Source organism: Vigna unguiculata, chromosome 9, assembly GCF_037176805.1.
Source record: "Vigna unguiculata cultivar grain cowpea cultivar isolate G323 ecotype 2 chromosome 9, ASM3717680v1, whole genome shotgun sequence".
NCBI classification, from domain to species: Eukaryota; Viridiplantae; Streptophyta; class Magnoliopsida; order Fabales; family Fabaceae; genus Vigna; species Vigna unguiculata.
In genome coordinates, this window is record NC_140800.1 from 27,954,204 (window position 1) to 27,976,372 (window position 22,169).

Consider the following 22,169-nt stretch of genomic DNA (forward strand, 5'->3'; position numbering starts at 1 on the left):
GAAACATGCTCCAAATGTCTGCTTTAATCTGATCTCAATGCATTTGTTTTATGATAGTGATTATGACAATCACTTTGATTCTGGTAAGTCGAAGCCCACTAAAGGTAACTTGGTTATGGTCAAAGGGGAGAAAAGTCTAAATTCTATTGGACAAAAGCTTTGGTTGCTAAATACAATGTGAATGCTAAGTATATGGAGACATCTTTATGGCGCAAAAGGCTTGGTCATATAAGTGAGAAAGAGCTTAATTGCTTAGCCAAAAATGAAGTACTTTTGGGATTGAAGAGTGTTAAGTTGGAGAAATGTTCCCATTACATGAGTGGTAAATAAACCAGAGTATCCTTTAAGAATTATCCTCCCTTAGGGAAGTCAGAGTTGCTTGAATTGGTGCATTATGATGTTTGTGGCCCATTAAAAGTGAAGTATTTTAGTGGTGCACTTTACTTTGTTACTTTTATTGATGATTGTTTGAAGAAGTTATGGGTCTATGCACCAAATCATTCAAGACGCTAACAAGATGGAGAAAAATACACCCATGAAAGATAGTAACCTTATTGGTAGTAATCCAATGTGGTTGTATGTTCACAATCTGGATAATGTTGAAACTGATGCTTAAGATGACAAGCAACATGTGATGTTGATGATCAATAGGTTAGAGATGAAGTAGAGGTTCTGACTGATGATGCTCAAGAGGAACATGATATGCTACATGATGATGATCTTGGGGATTTACCTGAATTACCACAAGCCCCAACGAGGAGGTCCAACAAGTTGATAAAACCATCTTTCAAGTATCCTCGAGATTAGTATGTAACCTTGACGGATGGGAGAGAACCTGAGTGTTCTGAAAAAGCTTTGGACAATGAAGAAAAACAAAAGTGGTTGGATGCAATAAAATATGAGATTAAATCTTTGCATGATAATCACACCTATGCTTTAGAGAATATGTGGATTTTCAGGGTGAAGCAAGAGGCTTATTCTACATCCCGAGGTACAAGGTCAGATTAGTGGTGAAAGGCTTTAGACAGATAAAAAGCATTGATTTCATTGAGATTTTCTCATATATGATGAAAAATGTCATCCATAAAAATGTGTTAAGTCTTAAGATCATCGGATTGGTTGTCACCTCTACATAGTTGTGAGGGAGCGATGTGTTGGGTTAGACTCCCAACTATATGTTTAAAAAGTCCAACCTAATCAAGCTCATTTTTTCTCACTATTTAACCTAAATAGAGAGGAGTCTTTTATGTTCAAAGAGGGGATTATTTACGCAGCCTTTGGAAGAGTGAAAATTTTTTGGCATATTCATTGAGTCATCTCAATAAAATTATGATTCTCACTTTGTTAACCATTAGATCTGGTTGAAACTTTGACAAAAGGTTCGCAACATAGGGTTCTTCATTTCGATTGTTGAGATTGTCAATTGGAAGTATGTGGTTAAAGAAATCAATATTGCACTGTTGCTCTATTTTATGTTTCTCTTTCTTTGTTTTTTTATATTTGACGACATTATTGTTTTCATGTATTAGTTGGTTATAGGCATTTGTTTGTGTTTTTTACTTGACTCTCTTGTACATATATTTGGAGTTTGATTTACTAATTGGTGCGTCCTTGAATTTTTACTTCGCACGTTAAGAGATTTTTCCATAATAAAAATAATAGTGTTTTCTTTTGTAATTATTATTCACTATTTTTTTTCCTATTGTTGTTGCTCCTCGTATTCTTGCAAGTTTTGAAGAATTATTTCACGACATACTTTGATATTTTCAGTTATTGTTTTGTTTCCCAATAATGTTTCTCTTGATCTTATATGCAAAGCAAATATAATTGCATATTCTACACATATGGCAAAATCGTGTGCCTTCTGAAGATATTCATGAATGAGAAAGGAAAGGGAAATGGGCATGAGCAGTGGCACGTGACTCACATACCTTTGACATTTTTAGTTTTCATAGCCAATAATTCTATGCACATTCAATGCAAATAATTGTGTAACTCAGATAAATATACATATTATATACATAACATGCATCTTTGACCAAAAATAGGAACACTGTCAAATAAGACAACCCCAATAGAACAACAGTGCTACCATGCATGTCGGCCACAACCAAAGTGCCATAAACCTCTATCACATCAAAATTTTAGCGTTTAATCAAAACCAATTAACAACCAACACTCTATTATGCTCCATTCCATTATGAAAATATGTTTTCAAAGTAGATAATCATAAAAGTATGATTCCATGGAGTATAATAGAGTCTAGCATATGGAAAATTGCATATTCAAACTCTCCCTCATTTTTTAGGATAAGGTATAATATAAGTACTTTAATAAACAATATATTTAAGTTAAAATATTTTCTCTCTTGACATCTTGCCTTCCCCTAAATTTTGGACTATATATATACCAAAAGATAAAAGAAACTTTCATAAAATTAATTAAAAAATAATCCGTGAAGATTTTAAATTCCCTCTTCATGCATGTATGTATAATTATAACCTATTATTAGGTGTATCATGATTAATTGGCTCCAAGTATCGTACTCAAAGGTGTAACATACACTATTAATCATTTAATCAAATGGTCAAACATAGTGTTAACTACACAAACTTATTAATTATATATGCACTCAATTCATATAACAAATGATGACAAAGTAAAGAAATAATGAGATTAGCCGTATGTGCGAAGTAGTAGTTTGTTGCTTTAGAAAGTTAATTTTGAACTGAAAAACACCCCATGCATCAATAATTTTTAAATATGTTCCAAGTGAAACTCTTCTATTATAATTTTTTTAATTAATTAATGTGAATAATGGGGCACCATGAAACCGTGTCTTCAACGTTGGTCCAAAACAAAACAAAACTCCCTTTCAGTTATGTCAAACGCCCATAATCACGTGGTGAGAGGAGGTGTGCCACATGATTATGTCGAAAACGTGAATTTGGAAGTCAAGTTCATTCATGGTCAACAATAAAGAAAGATATTGTTAAGTAGAATGCATGCAAATTATATTTAGAGCTTGCATGGAAAAAAATTAAATATTATATAAGTTTAATTTATATCTCTAAAAGATAAATTCAAAATTTTTAAAAGTACTTTTCTAAGGTAACTATCCAAAATTACCGAATAGGTAATAATTTACTTTATTCAATGTAATTTAAAATTTCATATTAAAAATTTCATATTTTTATGTACTAATTAAAATTATTGTTTTCTGTCGAATATATCAACAATCCTCAAATGTTCGTGTCAAATATATAGTAAAAATGTATATTAGTTTAACTAGCTAGTCTACTTGTACTTTTAATATGTAAATACTTTTGTCTAATATAAAATTGTTATTTGTTCTATTTTTGGTTTATGATCGTATATTTGGATGTTTTCTGGATCTGCTTCTGTCCAGGTTTAGTTATGTAGATAAAAACCAAAACCAACAAATATTTTAAGAAAAAAAAGATGTATAATCGTATCCTATAGTCATGTTATTAGTGCATAAACTTTTTTTTATACAGGTTAAAACAGTTTTCTATACCAGTTGTGGAATTGGTATACAAACAAACAAAAATCGGTATAAAAATAGAGGATATAGAAAGACCATTTTCTATATAAGTTCTGAAATAAAAAGATAAAAGGTCTAGTTGGAAAGGTAAAATTATGCATATAAAAGTATATTTTTATATTGGTTATAGTGCCGATGGGTATAGAAAGTGTTGCATATTTAAAAAAAAAAAAACACCACATTCTATACTAGTTAAGGCCAGAACAGTATAGAATGTGGCATAATCTGTAGCAATTTTGACCTTAACCACTATAGAATAGGGGTGGTAAAACGGATTGGGCCCGACGAGTTAGTCCGTTAGCCCATGATAAAAGGAACGAGTCGATTGAAGATTCCAACCTGTTAGCCCGTTTTGACCTGACCCATCTAGTCCGTCAATTTACGGGCCAACCTGTCTCGACTTGTTAGCCAATTTTTTTTAAATTTAATTAAAATAAAAATAATTTAAAAACATTAATTTCTTTATATTATATTTTTTTAAAAGGTATAAATATATAATAGTATTATAATTTAAATTATTAACACTTACCAATTAAGTTCCAATTATTAGTTATAATCTATGATGCACAACTACGATACGTGTATCAAATACGACAGGTATCTGATATGTCGATACGTTTATTTTTAAAATAATAGGATACGATACGTGATAGATACGTGATATATGAATAATGAAAAATGTACAATAATTCTTACAAACATAATAAATATATGATTGTTAATGTGTGAATCCAAATTTTCTAATTAGAGACCAATTATTTTGGTAGTCAAAACCTTGTAGCTAATATTAGTGACCAATTTAAAAATCAATTCATCATTGAAACTATTTTAATTATCAATTTAGAGACCGATTATAATTTTTTGGAACTATTTTAGTTGTAAATTTGGTCACTATATAGTGACTAATTATTTGTTGTCACTAAAATTGGTCACTATTCAAAGATTTTATTATAGTGTACTACTACTTTATAAATTAGATACTTCATTGATAAGTATAGTTAAAGTATAGTTAAAGTATCCTAAAGTATTAGACACGATACGTGTCGGATACGGATACGTGACCCAAGTTGAAGTATCGGTGCATCATAGGTTATAATAGAGTAATATAACATGTAAATGTAATAATTATTTTAATTTATCTACTTAAAACATTAAATAATCAATTAAAAGTTTAAAAAATAGTTTATATGATTAAATATGCTTTTAATGTTAATTTATATGTATATGTAAAAAAATTTTAAAATAAAAAATTTGAAAACAAATTTGAAAAACTAAAAAGAAATAAAATAAGGTATCAAGCCAACCCAGCCAGATCCGACCAATTAGCCTGTCCTATACGGGGTGGATTACCATTATTGGTCTATTTCTGTTTGATAGGTTAGCCTAGTTCAACCCGTTTTTGACGGGTCACTGATAACCGAACCAAAACAAATCAAACTTACATATTTTTTTGCCCCTACTATAGAAATGTGGTGTGTTTTTTTTCTTCTAAATAGCAATTTTTTTTATGCTCATACCACATACAAAACATGCATATATATATATATATATATATATATATATATATATATATATATATATATATATATATATATATATATATATATATATTCCATATATGCTAGACAAGTTATATTTATCAATCCAAAACATCCGATTGACATATATTTTCATTCAATGTCTAATATTTACATCAAATATAATAAAAAGCCTAACCTCATAAAATGACTATATATCTAATAATGAATATACATCCTAATTTCATCAAATAATAACTATACATCTAATAATGACTATACATTCCAACCTCATCAAATAATATACATATAATATTTTTATGAAAACTCATAAAATAATTAACATTATCTTCTATAAACATTAAAAAAAAACAAAGCTTACCGCTCACAAACTTCCTTTAAGACTTCTTGCTCTAATGGAAATGCGTCATTGAGAATCTACACAATGAACAATTTGAGTTATTGAAAATTTAACCTTAGACAGAAGAATAGACTTTAGTTTTTCGTATAACTGAAACCTATAATTGTACAAATAAATTAAAAAATGCCATCGCTTTCAAAGATTTTGTTTTTCCTATAATTAAAGCTTATTAGGCATTTCAAAAGCATTTTCTGTGTAATGTCCCATTTAATCAATAAACATAATTAAAAGAGGCGTCACAAAAAATAATATAATAGCGTGGTTCAGGAGTGTAAACATTACTCCCTACAGTCGTTCAAAAGAAAACAAGGGGGAAACTGGGCACATCACAGTACCAATAACAAAACATAATAAAGTGCGATAGTATTCTAAAATAAAGCCCAATGGCCAGACAATACATGGGCCATAGCCCTAACAGAAAAGCCCAAAAAGCGGGAACCAGCCCAGACGGCTATGCAGCGGAGCCACCATCGCCCTTTTGACCACGAGTATTCCTCACATCTGCTCACATCAATAAATTGATGATCATCGTAAAGGGAGAGATCTACACCATAAAACATACAACAAACAAAAGGGTAAGCTAGAGCCAAAAAGATTTTATCATGCAATCATATATACTTTCACAGTCAAATATACACACACCATCCCAGCATGTTATGACTTTAAAATCAATACACTAAGACTCGACTCGACTCATCCGGATATGTATAATTAGGTCAGACTCAGCGGATGCTTGCACTTGTGGGGGATATCTCTGCTCACCCCCGAGCTACGTGTTACAAGTGTTACAATATTTCTAATCCCCCACACACAAGGTTAGCCCTTAATGAGTTTCAGGCCTCCTACTACTCTCACCACAAAAGTCAGTCCGCTCTAAGTGAGACTAACTGACTCCTTAGAGTGTCAGGATGCAACCTTACCTTGAATCCTTACTCAATTATATAGATGGGGCACCACCATGAATTCCCACTAACAGGGGTCATGGAATTACGTCCCGACCACTGAAATCTCACCTAGAGACTTCAAGGAATTCACACTGATACAGACCAATCATACTCAATCAATCAAGAAAGATTTACCATGCATATATATATATATATATATATATATATATATATATATATATATATATATATATATATATATATATCACATACCAGCTCTTCATAATCCACCTCTTTCCTGTTCCCAGTGAATCCATACCAACCCATTATTCTCAAACCATAATGTGGAATTTCATTTCATGCCAATACCATGCCACTTTAATTACCAACCATCTTATTTGTTTCACATGCCATGATCACATAATCACATCCATCCAATTTATAACCACAGATCATACCATGCATTTCATTTCACATACCTCATGCAGTATATAGAATATATCATAAATCAAACAATCCAATTAACCACGTGCAGAAAACAGCGTAACCTGCAGCAGATTTCGATCAAGCTAGGAGCCCTCGCTCAGGCGAGAGGAGTGCCTTCGCTTAGGCGGTAAACTCTTGCTTAGGCGAGATTGCGACAAGGGCGCTGGGAAACCTTCGCAGGCTCGCTTAGGCGAGCCCTCCTTGCTGGAGCGAGACAACCCCTCGCCCAAAGGTGAGGTTCCTCGCCTAGGCTAAAACAGGAGAAACATTTCAAGGCTCTCACACGTTATCGCTTAGGCGAGTGTCTCTCGCCTGAGCAAGACAGTGCCTCACTCAAAACTAGAGCATTTGCCTGAGCCAGAGTTTGAGTGCAGCCCTGACCTATTTCTGCAAGTCTCGCCTAGGCGAGACAGGCTCGCTTGGGCGAGTGTATCAGACCTTGCCACTGTTTCTCCCTACCACAGACATATTTTCACACCCAAACAATATTGCCAACCATCCCATACATCCACAGTAGCATACAAGCTCAATAATCACGAAACAAAAGCAAGACAACAACACTCACACCAAACAAGAGGGTTTTAGCTTTCCTTACTTGGAAAGGGGTTAATACGGGACTTTGGCAAGCAAACATAAAGCACAGTAGCTCCGAGAAGAGACTTAGGAGCTGGAAAAATAGCGGAACAGAACTTAAGATGAGCTCACTACAGCACCTTAGTTAGGAAAACACAAAAATCATGCCAAGGAAGGGATGATCTGAGATGAAGGGTAACTTACGTTGAGCAAAAAGAGCTGAGCGAACTCGACGGAGGCTGGAGATCAAACCTAGCAGAGCACTGCTTTGGTAAGGAGAGGAGAGTAAGGCAGTTGTTTCTGAAAGTGAAGAGTGAAGAGTATGTTAAGGCAGACTTAGGTCTATTTTCCCTTCGGGCCAGCCCTTAGGCCTAATAGTTTGGGGCATCCTTTAAATAAAAAGGGAGAATGAAAAATGGGCTTTACATTCTCCCCAACAACAAAATTTTTGACCTCGAAAATAAAGACTCACCAAATAAACAGATACGAATGTAATTTTCTTATGTCCTCGTCTAACTTTTAAGTAGAGTCACCAGTCCTCCGATCCCAGATGACTTTGACAAGGTTGACTATTTTTCCTTTGCGTTCCTCAACTTTGTTATCCGCAAGAGCAATGGGTGGCACTTCCACAGTGAGGTCCTCTCTGATCTATATATCCTTAGCTTCCAACACATGAGCCGGATCAAGCACATACTCCTCAGCTGCGACACATGGAACACCAGATGAAGATTTGCCATCTGAGGGGATAAAGCTATCTCATAAGCCACCAGCCTAATCCTCCTCGTGATCTAATAGGGGCCAAGGAACTTAGGAGAGAGCTTCCTTGAGCGGAGAGCCCTTCCCACATCAGTGGTTCGGGTCACCCTCAAGAACACATGATCTCCTACGACGAACTTCAAGGGTCTTCTCTTGCAGTCCACATAGGCCTTCTGCCTAATCTGAGAAGCTTGCATTTTGTCCCTCACCATCCTTACCTTCTCAATAGTCTGCTCTAACAACTCTGGTCCGACAAGCACGGCTTCCCCATCCTGATACCAACATAGGGGAGTTATACACTTCCTACCGTATAGAGCCTCATATGGCGTCATGCCAATACTCGTATGAAAGTTGTTGTTGTAAGTGAACTCTATCAGAGGCAACACTTCATCCCAAGCCTCCAGATGATCCAATATGCACATCCACAATAAATCCTCGAGTGACTGAATTGTCCTCTTAGACTGACCATCGTTCTGGGGGTGGTAGGCTGAGCTCATAGTCAATTTGCTTCCTAAAGCATCCTGTAAGGTTTGCCAAAACCGTGATGTAAACCGTGGATCTCTGTCTAAAACTATGCTCGAAGATACTCCATGCAACCTCACTATCTCCTTAATGTACAACTAGGCCAACTTGGCCATGGACATCCTCAAGTTCATCACTAGGAAGTGAGCACTCTTGGTCAGTCGATCCACTATAACCCAGATGGTGTCATGCCCCCTAAAAGTTCGTGGCAAATGGGTCACAAAGTCCATCGAGATGTTGTCCCATTTCCACACTGGTATCTCCAAGGGCTGTAGAATCCCACCGGGTCGCTGATGCACAACCTTCGCCTTCTGACATGTCAAACAAGCTGATACAAATTGTGCCACGTCTTTCTTCATACCCTACCACCATAAGTTCTCCTTGAGATCCTGGTACATCTTAGTCATGACGGGATGCAAACTAAGACGACTCTTGTGTCCTTCCTCAAGGATCAACCTTTTCACCTCCACATCGTCAGGCACACATACTCTGTCTTGGAGCCTCAGTACACCATCACTACCCAGAGCAAATTCCCTCACCTTGTTTGACCCAAGCTGTTCTCACACTCTGTTCAAACTCGCGTCCAATAACTGCCTCTCCTTGATTGAGCCCAAGAAGTCACTAGATATAGTCAACGTACTACACCTAATGAACTCAGATCCCAACTCCACCTATAGCTTCATGTCTCTGAACTTTTCTAGCAGTTCCACCTCCTTTATCATGAGATGTGCTGTATGTACAGTCTTCCTACTCAGGGCATCAGCCACTATATTCGTCTTCCCCGGATGATATAGTAGTTCAAAATTATAGTCCTTCAGGAACTCCATCCACCTCCTCTACCTCATGTTCAGCTCCTTCTGATCAAATAGGTACTTGAGACTTTTGTGGTCAATGAACACGCGAAACTGAGCACCATAAAGATAGTGCCTCCAAATCTTCAAAGCGAACACTATGGCTGCCAACTCTAGCTCATAAGTGGGATAGTTACGCTCATGCACCTTAAGTTGTCTCGAAGCGTACGTCACTGCCTTCTTCTCTTGCATCAACACACAGCCCAGCCCAAGATGAGATGCGTCATAGTAAACCTCAAATGGTTTCCTGGCATCGAGGATCACTAGTATCGGAGCACTAGTCAACCTTCGCTTAAGCTCTTGGAAGCTTTCCTCACACTTATTTGTCCAAGTGAAAGGTTGGTCCTTTCGTTTGAATTGTTTCAGAGGCGCTACTATCTTGGAGAATCCCTCTATGAACCTCCTATAATAGCCAGCCAAACCCATGAAGCTCCTTATCTCTGTTGCTGACTTGGGACTTTCTCACTTAACCACTGCCTCGACCTTCGCCGGATCTATTGCAATGTCTTGCGCAGATATCACATGGCCCAAAAATTGTACCTCGTCCATCCAGAATTCACACTTGGATAACTTGGCATACAACTCCTTCTCCCTCAAAACACCAAGCACTAACCTTAGGTGCTCGGCATGCTCCTCTTGAGTCTTGGAATAGATGAGAATGTCGTCTATGAAGACCACAACAAACTTATCTAAGAAGGGCCTAAAAATTCTGTTCATGTAGTCCATAAACACCATTAGAGCATTGGTCACACCAAAAGGCATAACCACATACTCATAGTGGCCATATCTGGACCTGAAGGTCGTCTTCTGCACATCATCAACCTTCACCAATATCTGATGGTATCCCGACCGTAGATCAATCTTCGAGAACACTAATGACCCATGCAGCTGATCCATCAAGTCATCAATTCTCAGGAGAGGGTACTTATTCTTGATTGTCATCTTGTTCAACTACCTGTAGTCTACACACAGACGTGAACTTCCATCCTTCTTCTTTACCAACAACACTGGTGCTCCCCAAGGTGAAGTATTGGGTCGGATAAATTGTTTCCCCAGTAGCTCCTCAATCTGACTCTTTCGCTCTACCAGTTCTGTTGGAGCCATGCGATATGGAGTCATCAATACCGGACCCATTCCAGGTACTAGGTCAATAGAGAACTCCACCATTCTATTGGGAGGCAATCCTGGCACTTCCTCCGGGAATACATATTCAAATTCCTGTACAACTGGTATCACTGACGTCGCCTCTCCTCTCTCCACCTCTAGATGTGTGAAGATCATGAAACATTGCGCACCGCCTTATAGCTCATTCATAACCCCATGAGATGATAACAACTCAGGTTCCACTGAGTCGGGGAATAACAATTTCTTCTCTCGGCAATCTATAAGAATGTGATTGGTAGAGAGTCAATCCATCCCTAAGATTACTTCCAACTCTTGCAGGGGTAGGCATATCAAGTTCACTTTGTACCTGTGCCCCTCTACCTCCACTGGACACCTAGCACATAAGGATGACGTCCTGACCAAACCCAACGCCAGAGTAGATACCACAAGTTCACACACCAGTAGACTCAATCTTTTCACACATGCATCTGACACAAAAGAGTGTGTCGCTCCAGAATCATACAACACACACAAAGATTCACCAACAATCATGCATTGACCCATAACAAGATTACCTGAGCTTGTAGCCTCTGCTCTTGTCATAACATCGACTCTGCCCGTCGCTTGAGGCTTGTTGCCTCTGTTCCTCTACTGGTTCTGCGCAGGAGTCTGAATCGGAGGTCGTGTCACTACTCTAGCAAGGGTGCGACAGTCTTTCCCAAAGTGGCCTTCCTTGCCACAGTTGTTGCACCTGCGATAGCCCTCTATGCACGGGCAAGCGCTCCTCAGATGAGGGCCTCCACATATATAACACTATACTCGACCTTGCTGGGGAGGAAAACTCCTAGAACCTTGGGACTGATGGTGGGGTCTATCATACGGTCTCCTTCGCTCTTCATGCCTCGGCTTGGACCCAGATGGTCTACCGATCTTCTACGGTCGCAGACCTTCTACCTCTCGTTTCATCTTTTCTATCACTTTGGCCTTCTCCACCAGAGCAGCAAAGTCCTTGATGGACAAGGGAGCCACCATCAAGCGGATATCACCGCGGAAACCATTCTCGAACTTACGGCATCTCCATTTATCATCGAGTGGTAGAGTGTAGAAGCGGCTGAGATGCTTGAACTTTTCTGCATACTCAATCACTAACTTCCCTCCTTGCTTCAACTGGAGGAACTCCACCTCCTTGACATATCTAACACTGCCGAGAAAATATTCAGAGAGAAATTTTCCCCGGAAGGCCTCCCACGTAACCAGCTCGTCCCTCTCCTCCATGAAGGACTTCATGCAAATCCACCAATGCTCTGTCTCACTGGTGAGCATGTATACAGCAAACGACAACTGATTCTCTGTCGAGCACATCTTCACATTGAAGATCCTCTCTATATCCTTCAGCCACTAGTCTGCAACATATTGGCTGACTCTACCGTCAAATTTCACCGGATGATGTTTCAGGAAGTCTTCTAGGCTCCACTCCCTGACTGTTGGTCGTGACTCAAGACCAAAGGCGGGTGCAGCCGTCCTATTCTCCTCCAACTAGCAGAGGGCCTCTATATGCTGCCAGTGAGCATCCTCAACAGCTATTCTTGTAGCCTCCATCTGCTGCATTACCAACTGTTGTTGTTCTAGTGACGCTGCTTGTCGCTGCATCGATGCCTCATGTTGTTTCATCATGGTCGTGCTCTGTTGCGTCATAGCAGCTACCATGGCTTCTATAGCTCTTGCGATATCTGGTGCATCGCCTTGGGAGGATGGAGAGTTCCTGCGAGGAGGTGCTATGATTCACTAACACACAGGAAATCACTTGGTTAGACTTGATAAGACAAGAATCCACCTCTTTCCTATTCCTAGTGAATCCATACCAACCCATTATTCTCAAACCATAATATGGAATTTCATCTCATGCTAATACCATGCCACTTTAATTACCAACCATCTCATTTGTTTCACATGTCAAGATCACACAATCACATCCATCCAATTTATAACCAAAGATCATACCATGCATTTCATTTCACATACCTCATGCAGTATATAGAATATATCATAAATCAAACAATCCAATTAACCAAGTGCAGAAAACAACGTAACCTGCAGCAGATTTCGGTCAAGCTAGGAGCCCTCGCTCAGACGAGAGGAGTGCCCTCGCTTAGGCGGTAAACTCTTGCTTAGGCGGGATCGCGACAAGGGCGCTAGGAAACCTTCGCAGGCTCGCTTAGGCGAGCCCTCTCGCCTGAGCGAGACAACCCCTCGCCAAAAGGTGAGGTTCCTCGCCTAGGCTAAAACAGGAGAAACATTTCAAGGCTCTCACGCGTTATCGCTTAGGCGAGTGTCTCTCGCCTGAGCAAGACAGTGCCTCACTCAAAACTAGAGCATTCGCCTGAGCTAGAGTTCGAGTGCAGCCCTGATCTATTTCTGTAAGTCTCGCCTAGGCAAGACAAGCTACCTTGGGCGAGTGTATCAGACCTCGCCACTATTTCTCCCTGCCACAGACATATTTTCACACCCAAACAATATTGCCAACCATCTCATACATCCACAGCAGCATACAAGCTCAATAATCACGAAACAAAAGCAAGACAACAACACTCGCACCAAACAAGAGGGTTCTAGCTTCCCTTACCTGGAAAGGGGTTAATACGGGACTTTGGCAAGCAAACATAGAGCACAACAGCTCTGAGAAGAGACTTAGGAGCTGGAAAAATAGCGGAACAGAACTTAAGATGAGCTCACTACAGCACCCTAGTTAGGAAAACACAAAAATCATGCCAAGGAAGGGATGATCTGAGATGAAGGGTAACTTACATTGAGCAAAAAGAGCTTGAGCGAACTCGACGGAGGCTGGAGATCAAACCTAGCAGAGCACTGTTTTGGTGAGGAGAGGAGAGTAAGGCGACTGTTTCTGAAAGTGAGGAGTGAAGAGTGTGTTAGGGCAAACTTATGTTTGTTTTCCCTTTGGGCCAGCCCTTAGGCCCAATAGTTTGTGGCATCCTTTAAATAAAAGGGCATAATGAAAAGTGGGCTTTACATTCTGCACTGTGATTAATAATTAATAAGAATATTAATTTGACTAAAAATATTATTGATGAAGTCAAATAAATTCTAAATAATTTACCATGATTAATGATATTATATAAAACAAAATATTTTAAATAATTGAGGTATTTTCTCAATAATTCCATTTTTTTTTAATATCAGGTTTCGATGAATACAATTTATTGATTGATTTTGTTTAGTTTGGAAGCATTTCACAAGTCTTGCATCTTAATTAATTTAATCTACACACATTTTTATATGAAGAAATGAAATTAAATTAAATTAGAAGAAACAATAATGAGAATAAATATTGGTATACAGTGGAACTATATTTTATACCCGTGTGATGGATATTAATATTTAATTTTAAATTTAAATTTTTATGTTTAAAACTTTGATTAATTATATTTAAATTAAAATATGCATACAATAATAACAAATGAAGTAATAATAATAAAAAGGTTTAAATACCTTTTTCGTCCTCATTTTCGTAGTGTTTGTTGCGGATGGTCTTCATTTTGATAGAATGTTTAAAATGGTCATCATTTTTACTGAATGTTTCAAATGGTTCTCATTTTCGCAATTCGTGTTTTATTTGGTCTTTTTCTGTGACGCCGTTTAAATCAGTAACATTGTACATGTGGCATTGTTTGTATTACGTTGCATTGGAGTGTGTTACGTGTAGTGTACAGATGGCTAATTAACGTTAACTTTTCAATTTTGGGGAAATTTTGCAATTAGGGCTTGAGTTGGATTGCAGTCGCGCTCTTCATCGTTGGAGGCGATTTCTTCATCTTGTCTTTCTTAAGCTCGGATTTGCAGAGGAAACAACTAATACTTGTCATTTCATCATTGGATTGCAGTCACGCTCTTCATTTCAATTTTCTAGTTAATCATCATCAACGAGGTAAGTGGGTTTAGGGTTTTCTGGGTTGTGTTTGCTCGTGGATTAGGGTTTTCGTAATTCTATTTTGGGGTTTGTTTGTGCCCAAACATTCCTTACCAAAATCCTAACTCACCTATTTATCCCCAAATATATAATTACCACACATGTACAGTACACGTAACACACCTTAATACAAGCAGTGCCACCTGTACAGTGCTCCATTACTGATTTAAACGGCGTCACAGAAAAGGACCAAATAAAACACGAATTGCAAAAATGAGGACCATTATAAATATTTGGTAAAAATGAGGACTATTTTAAATATTCTGTCAAAATGAGGATCATTCGCAACAAACACTACGAAAATGAGGACGATAAAGGTATTTAAGCCTAATAAAAAATAACGTTAACACATATTAAAGCATTAAAATAAATTATTATTGAATATTTGTACAAAATTATCTCAAATATTAAATATTTTAAATAAAATAAATAATTTATGTTAGAAAATATATTATACATTATCTGTAATAAATAAGCAAACATTTTCATATAATAAATAATTGAACATTTGAAAATAATTATATAAAATTATTGAAATATATGGTAAGCATTTATTATTTAATTTAAAATTAATGCTGTATAATAGGATATAAGAAAAATTAAGAATTGTGGATAAATTGTAAAGATGATGAAGTTTATGAGCCTACATTTCATACCATAAACATAAATCAAGTTAGATTCGAAAAAAAAAAATGCATAAATATATATACATATATATTTATTTAAATATATAGATAAGAAAAGAAATTTATAGTACATGTAAATACTCTTTCTCAATATTTTTGTAAAAAAGCATAAAATGAAATATTTTTGAGAACCCTGAAACAAAATTTTTGATAACATAAAGGAAATACTTAATTAAAACAAGATAAAAGTAAAATTTAAATATTCTAAAAAAGTTAGGAAAAACATTTAAAAGAATTAACTAAAATCCTAAAAAGAAAAATTCAAACAAATATAGATATAAAGATAAAAGTAATGTTGAGATGTTAAAAAAATCCTAACATTTGTATTTTAAAAGATATATCCATTAATTAATGAATAGTGGAATTAATTAAGGACTAGTTTCGAAGGGACCCACTCTGAAGAAGATGTTGGAACATGGAAGGTAAGTCACTTATAGAAACCTCTTCTTAAAGTGAACATCCAATTCCAACCAAAGCACAAACACACGCTCACTGCACATTCTAAACCTCTGAGTGAATCATTCGGCGATTATTAATGGATAAAGTGACACAAGCAACTGACAAACATAACCGATAACCAAGTCCACCCTGCACCCACTCACAATTCCTTTTACCCCCAACTCTTGCTTTGCTTCAATACCCATCATTATTCATTCACCTACCCTTTCTTCTCTTCTTCATCGTTCCCATCAAGCCACCACTTTTTGCATACCCTTTTGATCAAAGTGAGAACAACATAGAATGGTGGTGTGATTCTCTGTTTTCTAGTTCATGGATAAGTACGAGGCTGTTAAGGAATTGGGAGCTGGCAATTTTGGGGTCGCCAGGCTTATGAGGAACAGGGTCACCAAGGAGCTCGTAGCCATGAAATACATCGAGCGTGGCCCAAAGGTTTCTTCTTTAATACAATAATTCCATCAATTTATGGTTTTTTTTTTCCCACAACCCTTTTGTGTTTTTATTGTTAAGGAGATGGCACCACTTGAATTGAAGCATAACTGAAAATAGATGAGACTTGTTTGTATTGACTATTTGTTAATAAACTCCGCTATGATTTCTTGTCTTTACTTTTTAATAGATGAAAGGCTTAAACTTTAACCTGTTTTTTCTTTTTCTTCTACTTCAATTCTCAGATTGATGAGAACGTGGCAAGGGAGATTATGAACCACAGGTCCCTTCGGCATCCCAATATAATTCGTTACAAGGAGGCAAGGAATTTAACTTACTCCTTTTATTTAACATGCCGGATCACTTTGTGTTGAGCACTAGCACTGCACGTTAATGAATTATTTGCTGTCTCTTTTCTTCTATAATGAGATGTTGCTTTGGCAGGTGGTTTTGACTCCCACACATTTGGCAATTGTGATGGAGTATGCAGCAGGAGGAGAGCTCTTTGAGAGGATATGCAGTGCTGGCAGGTTCAGTGAAGATGAGGTTAATAACTTCACAAGCTCTGGTAATTTTCTCCCTTTCTTTTTGTTTCAATAATGTTATGTCTCACTTTCCTTTGGTTGTAATGTTCAGGCTAGATATTTCTTTCAGCAGCTGATCTCTGGTGTCCATTTCTGTCATACCATGGTATGCTCATGATCAAGTTTGTGGGAAATCATGGCAGGTCCAGGTTCTTACTGAAAATCATTTTATGTCTCTCACTTGTGCTCGTTTACTGTTCTTTTGCAGCAAATATGCCACCGAGATTTGAAGCTAGAAAACACCCTTTTAGATGGAAGCCCTGCTCCTCGGTTAAAAATTTGTGACTTCGGTTACTCCAAGGTATTGGAATTAGCATCATCCAGCTTAAAATTTCAGTTACCGTTAAAACATTTTTTAATGTTTCATGTCTGTGATGTAGTCATCTTTGCTGCATTCACGACCTAAATCAACAGTTGGAACACCTGCTTATATAGCACCGGAAGTTCTTTCTAGGCGAGAGTACGATGGAAAGGTACTTAGCATCATATGGTTCTCTAGAGTTCCTTTCATCTTTCCTAGTTCTGTTGCTTTGTTCTTCTGATATGCTACCAAGTATATTTTTAGTATTTTACATGCTCACTTTTGAACCGATGCTAATGATTCTATGATGTACTTTCTGTTTCAAAATTTGTGTTAGTTGGCTGATGTATGGTCGTGTGGAGTGACACTTTATGTCATGCTGGTTGGAGCATACCCCTTTGAGGATCAGGATGACCCTAGGAATTTTAGGAAAACAATTCAGGTATGCTTACTCCTTTTCAATACTACTGATTTGCATAATGTTTCTTATGTTATTTTTTACCCTGATTTCCTGTTCTATTCTACAGCGTATAATGGCTGTTCAATACAAAATCCCTGACTATGTTCACATATCTCAAGATTGTAGACAACTCCTCTCTCGTATATTTGTTGCAAATCCATTGAGGGTATGTTATAATATTGCTTTAGGAACTCGACTTACACTTTCATTGCAATTCGGTTAGACTTGCAACTGATCAGATCATGTCATATCATATGTGTTCCATGCCTCTTTTATTGTCTAAAGTATATATATTTTTAAGTATTAAAGTTACTTTTCAACCTTGCGAACCATTCTGCTAATGAATAGAACATATTCAGAAGATACTTTGCTGATAAAATACACCGTATTGCTGGTTCAAAGCTATACCTATAGAGGAAGTTTATACCCAGCCTTTATTTTATCTTCTTCGATAGGTATGATTGGAGTGTTTCCATTTCTCTTTTGACTTTTATGTGTATCTTATCCCCAACAACATTAATTAGGACCTCTTTTATGTTCCTTTTACTTTTTTCCAAATACTCTTTTTCTGACGGTTTCCATGAGTGTCTGGATATCATGAAATTGAGGCTGATGTACAATTTTGAGGGAAGTTTTATAAAATTGTAACACTTTCAGATTCAAACACTTAAGGGACATTTGCTTGTATTTTTATTTTATGTTTTGAACTTCAAGGAAAAGAAAAAAAGTAAACGTCCCCTTTGTTAGTTTACCAGAATTTGATTCTATCCTTTTTAATCAAGGTCTTCATATGGTTTTGGCATCCTTACATTCCTTCTTTGAATGCTTTACTTGTGTCTTTAGTTCAGTCTGCTGTGGCTTTACACATCCTTGAAGCAAAAGACGAGTTTAAATGTGATTTCTGTCAAACAACATGCTCTTGAGAATATATAACTAACTACTTTTGGGATGCTAACTGCTACAAAATATTCTTTATTTCTTACAGAGAATTACTATTAAGGAAATTAAGAAACACCCATGGTTTTTGAAGAATCTTCCAAGGGAGCTAACTGAATCAGCTCAAGCTATGTATTACCAGAGGGACAGTCCAAACTTTCACCTTCAAAGTGTGGACGAGATAATGAAAATTGTTGGAGAGGCAAGAAATCCACCTCCAGTGTCTAGGCTGGTCAAAGGTTTTGGTTGGGAAGGTGAAGAAGATTTGGATGAAGAAGTGGAGGAAGAGGAGGATGAAGAAGATGAGTATGATAAGAGGGTCAAAGAGGTTCATGCAAGTGGGGAATTTCAAATTAGTTAAAAACTCTCAAAATTCTTGTGCACTGTTTTAGAAGTCACCTTTTTTGTTTTGTGTACCTTAAGTCAGCTATTAATCTGTATTATATTTATGGTTCTGTTCGTGTAATATAGTTCGTGTATCAATGATCGCTATTCATAATAATAATAGTTGTTTGATTACATTAGAAATTGACTTGACACTACAATAATTGTCTGTTTTTATCTGCAAGAGAATTTACTCAAGTACATTAAGAATGCTTTCAGTGGATTCAATGAACATGGCTACACTCAAAGATTAAGAATTAGAATCACATTGAAATGTTACTATCATCATCTCTTCCTCAATATTAGTACCAAGCAATGGATCATGTTGATAAACGATGAATCTATTACACGTAAACATTACTAGTCAATATATTCCAGTTTCCAGAGTTTTTAACAAACACGAGAGAACAATTTTGTAGATCTGCAAAACCTGCTAATTCCATTACTCATCATTTACATATGAAAATCCTCTAGATGTATGCTATCTATGTGGTGGAAATTACATTACTGATCTTGAATATGGATATTTAACCTCCTGAGCCAAATGGAATGGACAGTCATATGGAACATATCATATCTCTTTGGGGGCTCATTAGGCATAAAATGTCTTTGCACTTGTTTCACCCTCCTTTGCATCCTCAAGTACTGGCTTTCTGAAATGCCCATGAGTATCTTTTTGATGTTGGGAATTTCTTTCACAGCCACTTGAACTGAAAATGAATTCCAATTCAACACATCACTGAAGGGTGGAACATAGCTATCAGAAATTAATACTGGCACACATTCTGCAAATATTGCTTCCACTATTCTGGGACTGGCAACTTCATAACCACTTGGGCAAAGGCAAAACTTGCTGCTTCTAAGCTTTGTGTAGTAAGACATTCCTTCAGGAATTTCCTCATAAACTTGCACATCTTGGTCTTTGTTTATCCATGTCTGTAGGAGCAAGTATCTTATATAGCCATGCAGGTGACCTGCAAAGAAAGCAAGGATGGTCCTTTGAGATGGTGGATACCCTCCCACTAGACCAGTGACTTCCCCGTCCATAAGTTTAATCTCTGGAAATGACACATCCTTTGAAGGCTTGAATCCTTCAGATGTATTTGCGTTGCAAAGAACCCTTATGGCATTGTTATACAAGAGATCCACGTAACTAGATACAATTGGACCCTGCACAGTATCCAAATAGTATTAATTAACTCAGCAAATTTTGTCACATTCTTGATATTAAATATGTAATAAAAATAATGTAATTGAGGAATTCAGTTCATTTAGCAGAGAGAGGTCATTGCTTACCCAATCATGGCAAGAGAGCATGAAATGATCATGGCCCAGAGACCGATTCCAGAAGGGATGTTTATAAGCTATAGTCTGTATGTAGTCTTTTACAACAAGGCCAAGGGGATCTCGATTATAATTGGAGCCTCGATCGTACACATATTCGACCAACATAACCACACTGAAGGGCAAATAATACACAAAAGCTTCGTCTGGATCATAAGTACGATAGTGCCTCCCCTTTTCCATTTCATTTATGAATCTCCCCTCAGTGGCATATATGTCTTTGCTTAGACCATTATGGAACAATGGTGGCTCCCCTTCTTCATACACAAAAACCTTGAACACCTTTTCCATCTCTAAGTAACTCCTGTGAACAAATTACTATAATTAACACAAACTAAAGTAGAGTAAGATTATCTGCTAAATTTTCAACCATGTTCAAAGAACGTAGGTGGTTATCATGCATTATTTTTATGTATATATGTACCTATGAAAGGCATTGGCGTTTCTGTAAATTGGACCTTGAGGAACATAGTCTGGATCTTGGAGGGTTGATGTCAAATTTCGAATTTTGCTAGCTTCTCTGATTGAATACCTTGCTTTGGCCAATTTTTCTTCAATTCTTCTTAACTCGCTGTACTTTTGTCCTTTAAAGTACTCTTTATCCGTACCTTTTTGCACAAACTTGGTGTCAAGCTTTTCATCACCCTAAAGACCAACGATGTAATAAGAGAAAGAAAAGAACCCCACAAAAGAAAGCATGAGAAAGTACATTATATTTAAAAGAAAATAAAAAAATTATATGAAACAGGACTTGGTCCCTTTTAACAAGTTGATTCAAGAAGATAAAAATACTTCATTGAAAAATGCAGTTGGAGATGGAGTCTCTCTTTCATCATGTAATATCGAAACTCTTCTCTTTTCTGCATCCAAAGATGAAGTTGGTTGTCCCCTCCGACAAACATGAGGTGTATAGAAAGGAGCAAGAAGACTCCGACAAGAAACAAGAACTAGTGAAGTTATAAAGAAAAGAACCACAAAGTGAAGAAAAGACAAAAAAGTGGATGAAGAGAAGCATTTGGTAGCATAAGCTCTCATCTTAATTCTTCTGGGACCAGGAAACATGCTCGATCAGTTGAAGAAGTTGGAGATGGTGAAAGAATGATGATAATATGTGGAGAGGGGATGCATTTCTTGGTGCATGGAGAAAATAGATTCTTTACTGAAGAATTCAAGTATTCTTACGTACCAAGAGTAACGTAATATGAGGGGAAAAGTAAAATATAGTGACTATGCTGCAGTTTTCATGCATGCTTCACGTCTCTGAATAAGTTGGTGGCTAATATATACACCAGATAACACGAGAGATTCAAAATTAGTGAGCAGTTTTTACATCTATGAAAAGCTTGTATTGTCTTTTAAAAAAGATGTGTTTGTTTGAAGAGTGTTCTTTTTATAAAAGTTCATAAAATTTGTTTGTATAAAGAAATGTATCTCTTCACGTAGAAGTGCGAACTATTTGACAAATGGGAACAATGTTTGGCAATAGTTTTTAAGAGTTTTAATTTACACATAATTTTTTTTAGGTAATTATTTTTTATAAAATTATAAAATTTGTAAGTATTTTTTATAAAATATATTACGAAAAGTGTTTTATACAAAATATTTTGCAAAAAAATTGACAATAATTTTATACAAATTTTTTTTCGTAACAAAATTTATAAATATTTTCTAAAAAAAATTCAAACAAATTTGATAAAAAATATAAATTTTTTTAGTAATAAGACATCGAAAATTATTTTTATTATAAGATTAAAAGAATTAAATCTACACAAATTTAAAATTAAGATATTAAAATTAATTATAAGAAAAATGTTCAACTTAGATAATCTTTAATAGTTGTTTACGTATTTGTTTAAAGCAACACTAGAATTAATTATTAGTTGAATTACATAAATTGATTAAAAAATTATAATATGACATTA

The 22,169-nt window shown here is 36.4% G+C and overlaps 3 protein-coding genes across 3 annotated transcripts; 1 reads left to right on the forward strand and 2 right to left on the reverse strand.

The window, feature by feature from the left end:
- Positions 1 to 10,037: 10,037 nt before the first annotated feature.
- On the reverse strand, positions 10,038 to 12,041 carry LOC146883850 (uncharacterized). Its single transcript, XM_085666739.1, has 4 exons — positions 11,627 to 12,041; positions 10,575 to 10,837; positions 10,348 to 10,463; positions 10,038 to 10,284 (listed from the first exon to the last, which is right to left on the reverse strand). The coding sequence occupies exons 1-4, from the start codon at positions 12,039 to 12,041 to the stop codon at positions 10,038 to 10,040; spliced, it is 1,041 nt and encodes a 346-aa protein (XP_085522865.1).
- Positions 12,042 to 15,804: 3,763 nt separating this feature from the next.
- On the forward strand, positions 15,805 to 19,047 carry LOC114164769 (serine/threonine-protein kinase SRK2A-like). The gene is made up of 9 exons (XM_028049531.2): positions 15,805 to 16,241; positions 16,484 to 16,558; positions 16,683 to 16,784; positions 16,875 to 16,928; positions 17,031 to 17,123; positions 17,203 to 17,295; positions 17,461 to 17,565; positions 17,651 to 17,749; positions 18,569 to 19,047. Exons 1-9 carry the CDS (start codon positions 16,122 to 16,124, stop codon positions 18,878 to 18,880), a joined length of 1,053 nt encoding a protein of 350 aa, XP_027905332.1. The 5' UTR covers positions 15,805 to 16,121; the 3' UTR covers positions 18,881 to 19,047.
- A 106-nt stretch (positions 19,048 to 19,153) lies between these two features.
- LOC114164768 (putative glycosyltransferase At5g03795) lies at positions 19,154 to 21,339 on the reverse strand. Its single transcript, XM_028049529.2, has 4 exons — positions 21,040 to 21,339; positions 20,672 to 20,892; positions 20,200 to 20,551; positions 19,154 to 20,073 (listed from the first exon to the last, which is right to left on the reverse strand). The coding sequence occupies exons 1-4, from the start codon at positions 21,307 to 21,309 to the stop codon at positions 19,408 to 19,410; spliced, it is 1,509 nt and encodes a 502-aa protein (XP_027905330.2). The 5' UTR covers positions 21,310 to 21,339; the 3' UTR covers positions 19,154 to 19,407.
- Positions 21,340 to 22,169: the final 830 nt, after the last annotated feature.